General features: G+C 44.4%; 3 protein-coding genes across 3 annotated transcripts; 1 reads left to right on the forward strand and 2 right to left on the reverse strand.

The window, feature by feature from the left end:
• Positions 1-6,860: 6,860 nt before the first annotated feature.
• On the reverse strand, positions 6,861-8,671 carry N7484_006095 (flavin-containing monooxygenase; the record flags this gene model as incomplete). Its single annotated transcript, XM_057116513.1, has 8 exons — positions 6,861-7,026; positions 7,081-7,286; positions 7,343-7,477; positions 7,528-7,574; positions 7,625-7,844; positions 7,897-7,961; positions 8,018-8,425; positions 8,512-8,671. The coding sequence occupies 8 exons, from the start codon at positions 8,669-8,671 to the stop codon at positions 6,861-6,863; spliced, it is 1,407 nt and encodes a 468-aa protein (XP_056972396.1).
• Positions 8,672-9,036: 365 nt separating this feature from the next.
• On the forward strand, positions 9,037-10,274 carry N7484_006096 (uncharacterized protein; the record flags this gene model as incomplete). Its single annotated transcript, XM_057116514.1, has 3 exons — positions 9,037-9,067; positions 9,134-9,509; positions 9,560-10,274. The coding sequence occupies 3 exons, from the start codon at positions 9,037-9,039 to the stop codon at positions 10,272-10,274; spliced, it is 1,122 nt and encodes a 373-aa protein (XP_056972397.1).
• A 1,002-nt stretch (positions 10,275-11,276) lies between these two features.
• N7484_006097 (uncharacterized protein) lies at positions 11,277-12,926 on the reverse strand (the record flags this gene model as incomplete). Its single annotated transcript, XM_057116515.1, has 3 exons — positions 11,277-11,853; positions 11,909-12,726; positions 12,783-12,926. 3 exons carry the CDS (start codon positions 12,924-12,926, stop codon positions 11,277-11,279), a joined length of 1,539 nt encoding a protein of 512 aa, XP_056972398.1.
• Between the last annotated feature and the right edge of the window lie 4,388 nt (positions 12,927-17,314).

A 17,314-nucleotide genomic window follows, 5' to 3' on the forward strand; every position in this document is an offset into this window, starting at 1 on the left:
CCGATTAAGGCAGGAGGAGCGAGAAGCTTGCGATAAGCTGCAGGAAAGATGGGGGGATAAATGGAGCCCAGTCCAACCGAATCCAAGGGGACCGGGTCGAAGACGACAGAGGGAGATTGTGAAATGGGAGGATGACCAGCTTTGGTGGAACCCGTCTACGCAAGATTTTGAGTTGAGCCATCCTCCAAATTTAGGCCAACGCCATTCTTTGGAGCATTTTGAAACATTGTCACGTGATTATGGCTTTTTATGCCATATTTCGTCTTCGTTACTTTTCTACCGCCTGATTCTCTTAATGGGTGACTCCAATTTCGTCTCAACCGATGGATACAAATCCTGTTGGGAAGTGCGCTTTTACCATATCGATTGTTTTACTTTCCTGCGGCTCTGGGATAGCAAGGGAGCGCCTCGGGTATCATTCTACGGGTCAGAAGAGTCACAGAATGATGCCTTAGAAGTCATAAATCTGCTGACAAGATACAAATTTCCCCACACTTACGATGGAGTGATAGCTGGTACACCAGCATGATGCTGAGTTTGCATACAGTATTTCATTCGCATACTCAACACATCGGAGATCTTTCATTGATGTTTTGGAAAGCAACAATTTCCGACGAATATTTTGTTCCCTTTATGCCAGCGTCTTCTCTGTACAGGGAAGATCGAAATCAGTTTCACCATTTGCACAGGGAGATTTGTTCTCGAACGCTTCCTCGAAACACACTAGTCTGTATCCTGGCTAGCGTTTGGTTTTAGGGTTGTCTCATATTAAAAGATTGTATTATCAGGTGAATTGTTAAATACATTACGTAATACGCGTGTATATCTCTTCTACGTGACTGCCCCTTGTGGTACGGTACGCTTTCACTCTTGCGTCAGTTTAACGTTACACGATGCCTCGAAATCAGTTTAACCACTTACTCGCGGGAATTGTTTCTCAAGCACTGCTTTGAAACTCGCTAGGCTCGTTTTGCTTTAGGGCGTTTCAAATTATCGAAATGTTTTGCAAGTGAGGTCGCATGATAGCCTACTTAGTACTTTAGATGAACTAGCTAGTGAAGTGGGGCACGCGTCATTGGTGCTGGTAGTGTCTGTCTGCGAACCAGACACCACCGGGGCAGATTCTTGGGTAGTGGAAGACAAGAGAGGAGAACCTAGGGGTGGCTTGAGAAGGAAAGATGGTCTGAGTTACTATCTCTGCACGACTTGGCTTATATAAGTTACATCACATATGCTTAGTCACCACATACCACTCTTCCCCACTATACTAGTTAACTATCCAGTCGGCTGTTGTCGTAAGCAATTTGTATTACGACCACCGACTAGTCAAGTGTCTATCAACATGCTGCAAGCACACTCTCTAACAACGCTTAATATGTGATCTAGCCTGTAATGCGAGATCTGCCAGATTACTGACTACATGTTGGATGACAGGTTCCCAGTCCCCGTTCTTGTGCGCCACTTTCACCGCATTGGATTTTCACTTGACAACGTCCATTTAAAACCAGGAGCAATTATATTCGTTGTCCTTTAGCAATAATTATGACAGCAGGTCGTAACAGGTCCGCCAGCAAGGAATTGGTTTCCATCTGCACATGCCAGATTTAGATACTAATCACAAGACAAGACTGTGAATTTTCACAGCTGCCCCCCTCTCACTGGGCTGAGAGGGGTCAGAATGAGCGGGAAATGCAAACGACACGAAATGTAAAAAGCATTGGTTGGACTGTCTGATAGCAACGGGCAATCTGCGCTAAGACTTTTAGCGTGACATATATGGTGCGGCCTAGTCAGTTTCACGAAACATGGATGGCAAGGTTTATCCAAGTAGAAATATTCCATCTCACCCAATGCAGTAGCATTCGTTCATATCGTCACCATCGCAAAGGCCGCAATCTCATTCAGTTCTCCTCGCGCTTGAGTCAAACCCGAGTAGGCAAGACATGCCCGGGAGACGTCTCACAGAGAGCATGTGCAAGCGCGAGATTTGGCACTCACATGCAAAGCTTCTGGCGCAGCGGGAAGAGTTCTCTGCTAAGAACTTTTGTAGGCGCTGATAACATTTCGAAAAGGAAGATTACACCAACTTTGACGTAGACCCGGTTAGACAGACGCAACCGAACATCATAAGACAAAGCTGTGGCCCTCATTCGTGGTAACTTGGGGTAGGGTCCGCTAGTGGTGACGAATTTGCTGCAGTTTAGCGCGGAGGGCATTTGAAGTCCTTCGATTGTCAAGCGTACTTCGAAAGTACTGCTCACTTCGAGCTACCTCACGCTTATTTTGACGGTCACGCTCACGTTGCGCTCACTTGGAGCAAACACACGCTCAATTAGATCAATGTAACGCTCACATGAACGAGGGACGAGCTTGATGATTAAGATACCCTGAGCGGTTTATTCTTTGAAGACCAAATTCCAAGCGTCAGATTGGATTGAGAAAGTATTCTGACGCATTCCGAGTCGTTCATATCAGGAAAGCCAGTGATGTGAATGTATTTCTGCTCGGAATCAAATGATAAAGTCGTTGCCGGATTGTGGTTGTGCAAAGTTTCCCAAAGTTGATCAATCATTGACTGGCCAGATTCACCGTAGTCATGTGTGCGAATTGAGACTGGTCTCTTCATTTTGGGTTTACCGTTCTGTGCAAAATGTCGAAATCAGACTTATATGAGGATAGAAGAACAGAGTATCTGGTCTCGATGGGAAAAATGTGGCTTTTTAATAAGTCCAAGAAGACGGAAAGGAAGGGTAGAATCCCGAGTGGCCTCGGCAGGATTAGTGCCCTCCCAGGAACTAAATTTATCCGCGATGACCAGGAAAGTTGATTGAAGAGTGTAAAAGTGGTTGCACTAGTTTCGGGACGTACTATGCTGGTCCCCGATTATTACGGTAATAAATTCAATTTCAAAAATACCCGGAAAGTATTTGGAGAAATGTCATATCTTGATAGTCAGGGCCTTGTCTCTTTCACCTTAACCGAGCTGATCAGACAATCTTTAACTAGGCAAGTCTATCTAGGCTGGATATTTTAGGCACCAACCATTATCTACAGGGTCCGTCAAAGTGTTAAGAAGGTTGGTACGGTATCTAAGTTCGCCTAGCCTGTCGATTAATTGGTTATCTTGACTCAGTTCCTTGGGATTTATGGCGGAGCATCACATTTCATCACTCCATTTCATCACTCCATAATTAAGTTAATGTTTCAATCTCATCAATCTGTAGTTTGTTTTTTTTGACCAATTTGGAAATTAATTTAATCTATTAGTGATGGTTGGTGGAAATTCAAACCAAATCTCAAATTGTGGATGAGTTGCTTGGTATTTGAGCACCTGTATTGATGGTGTTGTCCTGTTTTCTCATAAGCACCCTTATACATTAGCGTTGGACCTGTATCTATAGCACTGGGTCGTGACCCAGAGAACTCCTCAATCGGACAACCAATATACACATTAAATAACACTTGAAATTGAGATTTACACTAGCCTGATTAGGCAGGATCCACTATAAACAACGAAAGGTGATAAAGATCACTACTGTAGGTGGGAGAAATATTAGCCTAGCAAGGAACTGGTTTCGGTGTTCGGCATGAGAAAAACTACAATTGATATTCCTTCACCAAATTTAAAATGGATTAAGTATCTTGGAATTACATCAGCCCTATTCATCATAGGCATTTGGGGTCTACAGTATAGAATTAGTGTTCCTTGACCTTCTCTACATACAGTATGATTGGGATGCTATCCATGGTTTTGGTTGTCGTCTCCAGTTAAAAATCTACCTCCCCTTTATGTGTAGATGTGTAGTAGAGAGATTATTTCTTCAGAAATAGACAAGTTAATTGGAACATTTCATGACATACTACAATGCACCTTTTAGGATGAATACTAAAACTCCATTTTATTCCAGCTACATTAGGTCTTCCTTGTTCCTTGTACCCCTCAAGAGATTGTTACAACTTCTTGATCGTCATCCTCTTTTTTATCTACCACTTTGAAAAACCGTCCAAATTCTAACATGCAAGTGTTCAATTTATCCCTTTTGTTCATTTCGCTTTCAGTGCGTTTACTTTTGCGGGATTCTATCGTTCTTGCTGTTCTCGACACCACTTTTCCCATTATATTGGCATCTCTTTATGAGACCTCTTGGACGGTTGCACTGGTGGTCCTTGGCTTTTATCTGGGCGTTGCCGTTCTGCACACGTATTTCGACTATTTTAGTTGGAGGAAGAATACGGATCCCCTTGCAAATGCATCTCACTTCACTTCGGGCCTCTCAGCTAGCGGCCATCCAAAAAATCATGATGAACAAGTCCTTGACCAACGAGATTCCACATACCTCACGAGTCAATCCAGCAAGCGCGCCAATACCCAAGAGGACGCATGGTGCAAAGAAATTTACAATGGAAGGGTCATGATGTTCCCATGTACGCTCCGGCATTTACGCCGCTCAGGTTTTAAGGACGATTACCGGCATTCTTATCTTTACGTTGGCTGCCCTGTGGGTTTGCGTGCAAATTATAGCCCTCTGTTGACTGTAGAGCCAGATTTTCGTCCCATATATTTGTTGCCCTTCAAGAGCTCTTGGTTCAGCATCAGGCCCGAAGATCACGCATTGAACGGTGGAGCAACTTTAACCATGGTCCAGAAATTGGAAGAGTTCCTTCTGTCTGAAGTAAGTCAGTCTTCTGATATCGTTCCATGTGACTGCTTATCAATATTTCATAGGGAGAGGATCCTGCAGAGTGGCCATACGCATATCTGTTGACTCCGCCTTCGGTGACTTGGCAATTGAATAATCCACTTGCTTTTTGGTATTTATATGATGGTGAAAGACACCTCACAGCAATGATAGTTCAGCTGCAAACGTCGTATGGCGAACGAAGATTGTGGCTGACGAGAAACGAGCTCACTCAGAGTTCTGGCCCTGGCATTTACTCGTTTCAGGGTAGGTTCAACAAAGACCTTCAGGTTTCGCCATTCACACCAACTTCGGCCAGCTACGTGATCAAATCGTCAGATCCCTGCCTGGCTCCACTTAGGGAACTAAACATCATGGTGACCCTGAAGCAGGGAGAACGAGCTGTTATGCAAGCCACGGTTCGTCCTTCTGGGCAGCCGCTCGATGCAGCCAGAACAAGCTTAAGATCTTCGATCATTTTTCTTTTTAAATGGTGGTGGGTTCCACTGTGCAGTGTGGTTGTTTTTCGAATTCTCTCCAAGGCAGCGCAGATATATCTCACACATAAGAAAGCCGAACTCAATGTGCAAACAAGAGCTGAGCCGATCAAGACGGTCATTGCTAGATCTGCGAGGTTATCCGAAAGGTAGACTTCTCCAGCCACTACGAGGATTTATGAAAAGGAAATCATTGACGTTCACAGGAAATTGGAAAAATATTTCTACAAGATTTTATCGGCCATGGTCACTCAACAAACCCGCATAAAAAGCGTGAAATATGTGACTTCGGGTGAACACTGTGAAAGGGTGAGAATTATACACGCTCATCAGAACCACACCGGAAGCAAAATTCTCTCGCATCACAGCAACTGCCGAGGCTCTGCTGAGCAGACATGCGGAGAAATCATTTTCCAAGTAAACAGCCCTGCTTTTTACGCGAACTTTTTTCATTATAATTCACCTTTGGATGCTTTGCAAAGTGAAATGCTTGATGACGAACGAACTCGCACAGTGTTTTCATCGCATCCAAATGAGATTCTCGCTTTATGTGAAAAGCAAGCTGTCAGCTTTTGTTCGCAGCCTTTGGACTGGCGTTGGAGAATTGTATCTGCTCTCCGTACATCGCCTTTGAAAACCAATTTTCCACGGCGAAAAGCCTTTGTTGCTTTCGAAGGGATGTCCATGACAGACTGTATTATTTTGCAGAACTGCTCAAGTGAAGAGTTCCGCAGTTACAGGCGCGCTTTGGTCCGTCTATTTTTGGGAAATTGGACAGGGGGCTACTCTGTTGGTTCCGTCAAGCAAGGGAACTTTGAGCTCATAGGACTTAGTCGGGATGCGGTCTTGAGCATGCAAGACGCATTCATAAAGTCTGTGCTTGTCATTATATCCTCATTCTTCTGCAATCAGTCTGATGTTGGAAAGATGAATTTCTGCCAAATTCTTCTAGCCGCTTTGAGCCTGAGCCTTTTGAATATTTGGGCTTCTTTCAAGCTTATGATTTGAAATTTGGATTCCATCAGCTCTGGAATTGTATCTGCTATCAAAAAATCTACCTTCAAAATATATTTAAATTTCTTGGTAACAATCCAGATTTACGAGATGTACACTGTTTCTCTGCGCATATTTTATCGTAATAGCACCTACTATAAACTGAATGCTTCAAATTCCATTTTTATTAATTAGGCCTGGTCTTCGCTGATGTGTACTAGCTCCAATATGTATGTCAGACTCGTAGGTAAGTGAAAATTTTTCTGTTCTCTTGCCTACCTTTCTTGTTTCCCAATACACGGGTATTTTTGATATCTTGAATCTTTTGATAAATGATACTGAGTCTTATTATATGTGTGTATTATGGCAGGCCAAAGGTTTTCATATGCTGCACTAGTGAACAGTTCAAGACCATGATGAGTGCCATCAAGATGCTTTGGATATTGATTCTGGTAAATACTGCCTCAAATCCTCGATGGCCGTTTTTCTGTGGATCGGCATATGCAATATGAAACCACGAAAGCCGGCCTCCCATTCTATGTATATATCCAGTGTGCGTTCTCCCAAAACCTTGTGCTTATCCAGAAGCTCAATGAGCTAAAAGGATAAGAGAAAAAATTCCAGCCACTCTCTGCATTGGTGTATTGCTATTACAAAATGAGCAATAAATTCCATTCAGCACTTGAAACGTTTAATTGTGGAGACTTACGTTAGAACAGCTCTGCGTCAGGACTGTATTGCTCAAAGCAGATTGAATGGTATCACACCACTTGATTTCCGCTTTTTCTCGGACTTCCACCGATTTGGCTCGGCGATTGATGATTGGAGAAATCAAGTCAATCACAAGGTTCACCGCACTGAAGTAGGCTATCAGCTTGACATGCTTTATTTAGTTGCTTGAATGAACCAACCACTCCATCGAGAAAAGGACCGATGTATGGCCACTACCTGAATTGGGCCCCAACAAGTAGAACATATTCGGGAATCCATTTGTCGCCACAGTTTGAAAAGCTCCAATTCCACCCAGACTGTTCCAGTGTTGTTGCAGGGTTTTCCCTTGCCGACCAATGACGGTTTGAGATTGCCATTGTGTGAACTCAAACCCTGTCGCAAGTACCTATTCCGTGTACCATCAATTAGATAATGAACCTGAAGCAGCTGTTCTGGACTTACAATGAAATCAATTTGATACTCATCACCTGAGATTGTGGTCACAGTCTTTGGTCCGACGGTTCCAATGGCATCCTTGACAAGTTTCATTTTTGGGTTGTGGAGTGAGCTGATATAATTCTTGTCCATTATTCGCCTCTGATTCAAAGATTAACAATCATGTACTGGAAATGATAGTTTGAGTTTACCTTGCATCCTAGATCATAGTCTGGAGTGAGTAATGGCCAATATTCCTCTTTAAAGTATGTCAGAATACTCAGATCATCCAAATGTCACTGAACGTACCAGGGGCATTTTTCGTGATATATGATTGGTTCAAAGCTAGCCGGCTCTTTCTCATTTGTCTGCCTTGAGAGTCATTCCAAAATTGACTAAGCCCTGTCTCAAGTGTCCAGAAGACAACCCATCTCAAGAATCGCAAGACGAAAGGGAGGCGAAACAAAATTTGAAGTCCCCTTGTAAAACGATCATTGCATACAGCCATTGGCACATAATGCTGCGGCCCCTGCTCGAACAATTAGCCAACATTCAATCAGCATGTAGTTACGAGATCATACACGAATGAATTGAGTCACAGTGTTGACATCATCAATAACTGCAGGAACTAATTGAGAACCAGAGCCTATAGACCTATCAGCTCTGTCAAGTCTCGGTTCATTCATGTACCGGCTAACTTACATCCGTTGCCAACAACGACGACGTTCAACCCCTTAAGATCATAATCTCGTTCCCATTGAGCTGTGTGAATCACGGGGCCTTCAAAGTCCTCGAGTCCAGCAATCTGGGGAAGCTTTGGGTTTGTATAACCACCAACAGCAGATATCAGAATCTTGGCTTCGTGTACGAACCTCTCTTGCGTCTGTATGTCCAGAAGGAATATGTGCCAGGTATTGGAGGATTCTACCCATTTGGCCCCTTCCCACTCGGTTTGTAGCCTTGTCCGGTGGGGCACTTTATGGGAGAGCCCAAGCCGTTTGATGTAAGCCAATATCTCGTGCTGTGCAGGGAACGGTCTGGTGAAAGATGTACTCGGGAACCACGACAGTGAATATAACACCCCAGGTATGTCAACCCCACACCCTGGATCTGGAGTATATTTAGTATCAAAGTCGCAAACACATTTGGAGTTGTGGATGGTTGTGAAGTCCCCAACAGAATGTGGAGTCACTCACATTTGTTGGCTGCCCATGCCCCCCCAATTTCAGGAGCGCGGTCGTAAATCACGTAGTCGGTAACTCCAAGTTTCCTTTCAAGTTGACAGGCCATATTGATCCCAGATAATCCTGCGCCAATGATGACAACCTCACTATAGACCACTTCACTCTGCAACATTGTTAAAATATTTGTCTGTATACACAAAGCAGATTCGGATATGCAAAGATTGATGTCAAAGGTTATTTATTGATTGCTGGTCGTTTAACTTTTCTTCATCCCCCAGTTAAATGCTATGGAATTCCATGAACCTAGTACAATATTAGCAATGTTTCGATTTTGCTGCCTTGTGCTTTTTCAGCATCGGCCAATCAATGATAGCAATTAATTGCCTCGCGGCTATTGAGCCAAACTTCACCCATTCAATTGATTTAAGCGTAAACTGCTTGACAATATTGACAGTCGATATCAATCGTGCCGCAAATTCATTTAGTTCTTTGGCTGCTTTTCAGTCAATTCAGACACTGCTCTCTTGTAGAACTCACATGCTACAGGATGAGAGCATCGCCGTGAGCTGTGAGCTATGATCGGGGATTGTGGATAGGATATCGGTTAATGCAAATTCACTATGATCACCTCCAGCTATAAAGACCGACCTGGATCCTCCCCAGAAGATCATCCACGAAAGGAGCCCGTTCTCAATTAAAGCCAGAAAGCACCAAGACAACATGACCACTTCTAACCTCCCAAACAAGAGTGTCTCCTACAACGGCGAGGAGGTGCCCGTCTGTGAGCTAGAAACAATCAACTTCAGTCAGCTTCTGTCACAAGAGCCAGATGAGATCAACAAGCTCCTGCGATGTTGTCAGGATGCCGGGTTCTTCTATCTTGACCTTGATGATATTGATGGAAAACGGATGTTGGAGGACCATCAGCGACTACTTTCTCTCATGCGTCGTTTCTTCAATTCGCTCCCCAGCGAGAAGAATGAAATTGGCCTCCCGTCTCTGGAGCACGGGTATGACCTTCCACCACCATTCTTTACATATACAGCTAACCAATTTCAAGCTACGAGCCAGTGGGCAACCATACTGGCGTAGTGGAAGGTACAATGGACGGCTATGAGATTCTTCAAGTGTCCCGAGACGAGATCAGAACGCCAAACCCAAATCTCCCCTCGATTGTCCACAACGCAGATGACATCAAAACATTCTCCGACTTCATCGCCGATTCCAACATCGTTACCAAGACCATGCTCTCCTGTCTCTCTACAGCCCTTGGACTGAGTGGCGAGGCCCGCTTTGAGAACGCTCACCGCAACGAGCATAAATCCAATTCAGCCCTCGCCATGATGCGGTACCTGCCCGGTGATCCGAAATCAAGCAAGGAAATCGGTCACCAGAAGCACACGGATATCGGATCACTCACTCTCCTCTTTTCGGAACAATGGGGGCTTCAGGTTCTCCCACCCGGCTGTGATACCTGGAGTTTTGTCGAGCCCAGGAAGGGACACGCTGTTGTTAACGTTGGAGACTCGTTACGCTTTGCTTCCGGTCACAGACTGTTCTCTTGTATCCACCAAGTTGTCCCAATCGACAATGTCGCAGATCGGTATAGTATCGCCTTCTTCCTCCGCCCAGAAAACGATGCAAAATACTTGGATAGTCAGGGTCGATGGGTAACGGCTGGGCAATGGCATGATGAGAAGTTTGATGTCTTCAAAGCCCCTCATGCAGAACAGAGGCTGGTAAATTCCATGTTGGTTGGGGGGATGGAAGTATGAATGGGCCCTCATTGCGCTAGGTGGTTCTGGGTCAAGGACTTGGCAACCCTTTCGTTACTAGTATAGACTCCAAACCAATTCCTTTGTCTCACATATCGTTCTTCGACTTTGTCTCCTCTTTCCTATAAACTGTCGCCCTGGTTGGATGCAGTCTGCAGCACAGTCAAGCCAAACTATCGTTTTGATTAATTGATACTGACATCTCGAGAAACTTCTAATGTGGAATTAGTGGTGCATCTGATCGAAGCATATGGAAAGGCCATGGAAATGCTATCGCGATTCAGACCGACCTGGAATTCAAAAAATATCGCTATTAGGCAATGTTTAATAAAGCAAGCGAGCCGCACTTCTTTGAACGGAATAAGGGATCTCCAGCATGAGGTTCCGAATGCTCACTTCCAACACCCGGTGCATGGGATTCATGAAGTGCAGAAAAAAGTGTCAACTCGTCACCGGGATCAACGGGATCCTAGATGATGAAATTCCCGAGCTTGTCGTATGAAACGGCAATCCGATCACTGGCAAAAAAGCTTCCTTGAAAAATGGCACAGTTGGAATAAACAAAATTTTCAGCCCGCTTGTCGACTGCGCCATCACTTGGGCATCTACCTACGGAAGTCACAACAGCTTTCACAGCCTCTCGCACTTAATTTTTCTAGCTATGGAAGGGCTGTGGCCAATTCAAGAAATAGGCAACTGGACCCTAGTCATAATGCGCGCATAACCAGTTACTATCTCCCCGTGTACGGACCCTGCATCGCTGCTGCAGCTCTTTGACACTGGCGGAGGGACGTACTGCTAAGAGCTTGATTATTACGTGAATAATGTTGCGCAGCCATATTCAGTCAATGAGAGCGTTTTGGAATGATTTAAGATTACGAAAGCGAACTTGGTCTCAACAAGCACAACGAGTATGTTCCCTTCATCGAATTCACGAACATTCCCACCAACTAGTCCAGGGGTCCAAGGGGGTTTCAAGACGTTCTAATATCGCTGGCGTGATCAAACCGCCTCAGGATGTCCTGTGGTCAGGTTATCTCCCTCTAAGTCCTCCTTCTCGTCCGCCGTCAATTCACTTTCGGCATGACGGATCCTCACAAATCCCAAAACGATCAAAAGACCGAGAATACAAATTCCTGTCTGAAACACAAACACCGCCTTATAGCTCTTCCATTTACCGAGATACTTCGTCTGCGTTTCAACAATGTCCGCCAACCCCAGCATAACCGTAACTCCCATATGCATGGTACAATTAATCAGCGCACCAGCCAGACCCTGCTTCGCCTTTGGCATGCTAGTCGTAATGAATATGTTCGCAAGATTAAAACTGATGTCGATGGCGATGGTACCGCAGATCATTGCTGGGAACACATAGGCCCAGTAATTTCCGCCGAGGGGGATGATAGCAAATAATAGCCCCGAGCCGACGTATCCAAGACAGGAGATAATCATCAATATTGTGCCTGATAATTTGTGCAGAATGAAGCCTCCTGTCATTGAGAGAATGAGGCCGCCGACTGCCATGGGGACGGTCCAGGCGACGACCTGGAGAGGGGTGGTACCCATGAAAGCTGACATGCTGTGTGGAATTAGTGATAATTCAGCCGCATAAGCCACTGAAGAGGCATACTTACTACAGCACCCCATATAGAAAGAAAATGCCTAGGCTTCCGTAAAGACACAGCAATGCCAGTATCAAAGGCGTCATGAATCTGACTCGGAATATTTCACCAGGAAGCAGAGGATTTTTAATCACCCATCCTTCAATATATGCCATGATACCCAGCAAGGTGACACCAATCGTAAAAATAACAGGAATATACGGAGATTTCCAACCCTGCGGGGCGTACGAGCTATCCGCAATAGCGAAGACAAAGAGCGTCGCTCCTGAGATGGATAAGCAGAATCCAAACCAGTCCATCTGTATCCCAAGCTCTCGTTTCTCGGTATAATCACTATGGATAAAGAGGAGTGACGAGGCCGCCATCATCATCGACAAGATTGCACCAATGAAGAAATACCATCTCCAACTTAAGTACTGACCACATATCCCTGAGACAAAAAACCCGGCGAAGAAGCCCAACGTGGCACATGCGCCGTATACGCTGAACACCAGGTTCTTCCGCGGACCTGGGCGGTATGTACTTCCTAGAATCATCAGTCCGGATGGGAGGAGAGCTCCGAGAGCTAACCCTTGCAGGGCTCGACAGACAATAAGCATCGGCCATGTCTGAGACACGCCGCAGAATATCGAAGATATGATTAGCCAGATGGCACCTGCGTTGTAGATGACATAGCCACCGTACATGTCGATCAAGCGGCCGAATATGAGGAGCGTTGAGGTCAGAGCGAGAGAGAGGGCGGTGGTGGGCCATATTGTGGAGGCTGAAGATATATGTAGTTCTTTCACGAGAGTTGGGAGCAGAACATTGATCCCCGAGATATAAAATTCCTGTTGAAACCGTACGTTAGAAGATTCGGCTTGTTGGGTATGATGTATTCACCCACTGCTAGGATTTGGGACATTACTATCGAAAAACAAAAAGCCAACTCAGACCAGGGCCCTGAAAAAAATTGAGGACGCTCTCTTCCCAGTTTTTCCAGATCAGGCATCCTCGTCGTTGTAATTGTCTGCTCTTCAGATATTGTCATGTTGAAGTGTTTTTTCACCCGCTATTCCTGCCTTTGCTCCGATTATGTCGCGCCAGGACTTTTCACGTCGAGTCAAAAATATAAATTTGCGGTTCAGAGTGCCGGTATTGCTCCCCTATGGATGTGTGATTATGAAAGCCCGCGAGTTCGTGTGATACATGCAGGGAGCGCAGTTGGAGGTTGGCAAAAGAGGGTAGGGAGGAGTGATCAAAGGAGTGATCAGAGACCAGGACATAGTGCAGAATAAGTGCAAATATTGAGCGAATATTGCGCAAAAAGCAAGCTATGAATCGATTTTATACGAAATGTTCAAAAATGGGGTAAAAGCGAGCACAAGTTGTTCAAAACAAAGTGGGCGTATAAACTGAGCAAAACGTGTTCTGAAATTGTTCAACTGAGCAATCTCATTCCCAATATTCCGAGTAGTAAGTTTAAGTGCTTAATCGAACATGATTTACTAGCAGCGATTGATTAAGAGATTCATTGCTCCAGCCTTCATCGGTTTGACGGTCAGGGATATGTGGAAAAGTGCGCAATTTCGAGTGAGATAACATTAATGATTCCCAGATTCTAGGCTTTCATTTAGGATAGCTTTGCTTAGAAGCAAGCAGAGGTGCGAAGTCATGTATTATAGAAGATCCGTCATAACAAAGAGGGCAAAATCAATGCGGATTAGGTGCGAAGATATAGTAGAGGTGTGCAAACAGTGTGCAAAACTTAGGCGACAGGTTTATTCAGAACTTGACTCTGAAATATCACTAGTAAGGATCCAGCAGTGATCGACGGCATCGTACCTACCTATTCATCCTTAGAGCATGCCTAGGTATTGATCATCAAAATGATATCCCCAGTAGGAAGACAAAGGGCATTACAGAATATCTAGACAACTGAAATTAGACTTCGTCATCGAGCTGCTTCACATCAACAACCAAGGATTCCCTCCTCCCCTCATGTATTGGATGTTACCGGCTGTAAGCCTTTCTATATAGCACTAAGTTGATTGAGCCTCTAGACCTATATGCACATCAAGCGGCTTTGTGATATGAAGAAAACGAAAGGTTTATTAGGCCCCACAAAATCAATTGGTCCTCAGCCCAGTAAAGGGCCTCTGAAAATATTCGAATGGTCTATTCTGAAATCCTAGTTAAGTACTAATGAAGGGCCGTATTTAAGTCAATCCTCCGGCAGGGTAATAGACGAGTCAATCGAGGTTATCGTTCTGAACTCCAATACGCGGCGGTGTGTTCTCGGAGATTTTCGGTCCAGGATATGTCGTTATTTGCGTTAACCATCAGCCTGAAGAGGCGAAAGCTAATAAATGTGCTACTTTTATTAGTGTGCTCTACTCCTGGAATTATCCTATTCGACGAATGTAAATCTTGTCAATCGTATTCAGATCTCAGTACCAAAGGACGCCCTTTCTTGAGCCCACGTCATCTGGGTGGCTTCTGCCGTCAGAGTGAGAAGACCTAGGTTAATTTCACACTCTGTTCAGCCTCCTCTAATATTTGCTGAATATTGGCAACCCGCCATGAGAAATTGTTTGGAGTGCGGTATTGATGAACTGAAAACTGTCGCCGTATTTTTGACTGAGAGCAGCCAATGATTCAATGTTCTATCATAGATGAAATAGACATGAGCCTAGCTGTCCGCCCGATCTGCCGACTTTTACCTTTCTTCCAATTAGGTACTTTAAGATCAAAAAATATCTTAATAAAATTTAAGGCGCCCAAACCCAAAACCGCACTGACGGTAGTGTGGGCCTAGACCATTCCTCTACCATGGATAAATGTATTTTCCAGCAAATTCTTCTTTGTGTGTTTAGCACACTTTCAGCACTTCATTTCAGCACTCCACTTCAGCACTCCATTTCAGCACTCCATTTCAGCACTCCATTTCAGCACTCCATTTCAAGTCCTCAGCAAAGTAAATTATTATATTTTTATTTCTAAGACTAGCGTAAGAGTATTTCATTGGATTTGTCATCCAACCCACATAGAAACGTCTACTTGTATACAGTATTTAACATGCAAGAGGGGTAGGTCACACCGCAAAATTCAACAACGGTAAAGTTAGGTACTACATTGATTGTTTGCGTACTGTAATATTGTACATGCCGCTCAGTGCTAATGCCGTAGTCCGAGGTGATCTTTCTTTCAATTAGCTTAAATGATCAATTTTGTACAGATGCATTCTTTAGGTTTTAACTGGATCAAAGGTGCATATTCTATCAAGCTTTCCGTGATCTGATTTATCACTACATGCTCTTTCTCTTGGCGATAAACCAGCTGGTCCTGATTTTTTCTCTTAGCTAGTAAATGTTGATGTATCGCTGTCCTCAGATGCTCTTGTAAAGTGGACTTGGGAGTTTCTAGGCAAAGATAGTGCCATTTTGCACACGGGGAGTGTTCATTTTTAACTTAATCCTGAGACGAAATAAAACATGACTCGTGGAGCGTGTTTGCGAACAGAATCGGCGCTTCATTTTGGCTTTGCCGCTTTTGCTATCTCCATCAGATACTGCAACAGTCTAAGCATATGACGGTCTATCGCTTCACATACTAATACAGACTACGTGAAAAAAAACTACCTACAGCCACAATATGTCCTAATCAATCTAAGGACGAAGCACGGTACTACAGATGCCATTGAAGAACCTAATTGTGAGGGAGCAAAGTCGAGAATCCTGGCCATGCCAACAATTTTCAAGGAACGCGTATATTATCGATATTGGCTTAGATGTTAAAGCCTGAAGATGTTTGAAGGAAGCGAAAATCCGATAGACTTGAGGGTCATGAAGCTGACGCAGACAGATCTTGGTCAAAGAGAATTTGGGCATGAGATAACGAGGAAAGATACAGTATGTACAGAATCGATCGACAAAAAGACAATGGATGTTTCTGATGAATGACACTCATGAACTCATCTTCGGGCGTTTTTCTTGGTTGTGCGTTTGATTTTCTTCAGCATTGTCAGTTCCTCTCTTTAACAGGGCCTGCATTTTGAGATAATCGGCTTCCGCATGTGCCAAACCTTGCTGGCACTTCGTCAATCTCAGCTCCTGCCCTTTGTTACCCATAGCCGATATCTTTCGCTGGAGAAGAGCATCTTGGGACGTCTTTGACATCAAGATGGGGCTGTACGACCTAGCCTTGGAGGTCGAGACATTTCTGGCGGACAGGCAATTAATGGAGCTTTCGCTTGCTGAGTGACTATCATCAACGCCAGAGGTCGAATTAACGTGTCGGACAACAAAGGGGTTTCCGTAAAAGGCAAATCGCTTATTCAAGGATATTGTTACAACGTATCCTTTTGTGTAATCCACATTGTCGAATATTGCAATCCTATTGCGTTGATCTGTAAATTTCTGAGCGCACCCACATCGAGCATGCCCCGCTGTAGGAATCGCTGCTTCATTAGCAATTTGCCTGAAATCGATTCCAAAACATGGAATTCTCTGGGATCGGTTTACCTATTGTATCATGTAAGATGTCCGAATTATGAAGACACGTCTCCGCATGGAGGGTGATGTGATATGGAGTACCGTTGACGAGAGAACTTCGAATGAAATCTGTCTCGTTATCCGCCCATGTTATTATCAAACGGCTATTTTTGAACTCATGTGTCGATTGAATGTTATGAGGCATATATCGTAGAGAACGTTGAGCATTCCGTATGAACGCATTTATTGATTCTCTGGACGGGATCGAAGGCTTGAAGATTTCGCAACAGATAAGTCGCAATAGCTCTTCGACAGTATGACCACACAAGAAGGGGGATCTCGTTCCAGTCATTTCGTCTGGAAAATGATCACGACATTGTGATGCTTGGTGTATGGCATGGAAATTCAACCATCTGTGATGGATTTTAACAATGCGCGTTTCATTATCAAAAAAGCAATCCACACCGGTATTGTCCACTTGAACAAACTGTACAGTGGTTGGAGCTAAGTTAGGAATTAAGAGCAGGCAGGCATTGAGGGCTCTCCTGATGGTTTGAGAGAAAGAAGATTGCGGGCAATGACAGCTCTCTGCCAGTCTAAACTGTTCAATTTGTTCTTCCTCTGGTGTGCGGAGCGGATAATTTGTTCGAAGAAGATTCCAAAGCACACTGGGAAGTCTCAATGGCTCTTTTCTCAAGGCCTCTCGAATCATCGAAATACTCTGGCTTGCCTGTTAGCTTCGATACAATAAAGTTTATGTTGTTGTGAACACACCTGGGCTTGTGAACTTTCACTGTAAAACCATCCTGTATTTCCCGCTTCACGCAATAGGTGCCGCCAAATCAATGCTTTGGTGGAATTCTTGAGGAGGATGTCTGCTGATGCAACATCAGGCGATTCGGGAAAATTCCGGAGAAGATCTAAGTATAACGGAAGCACAGTTTCT

Source organism: Penicillium longicatenatum (assembly GCF_028827895.1).
Source record: "Penicillium longicatenatum strain IBT 33135 chromosome Unknown contig_3_segment0_segment0, whole genome shotgun sequence".
NCBI classification, from domain to species: Eukaryota; Fungi; Ascomycota; class Eurotiomycetes; order Eurotiales; family Aspergillaceae; genus Penicillium; species Penicillium longicatenatum.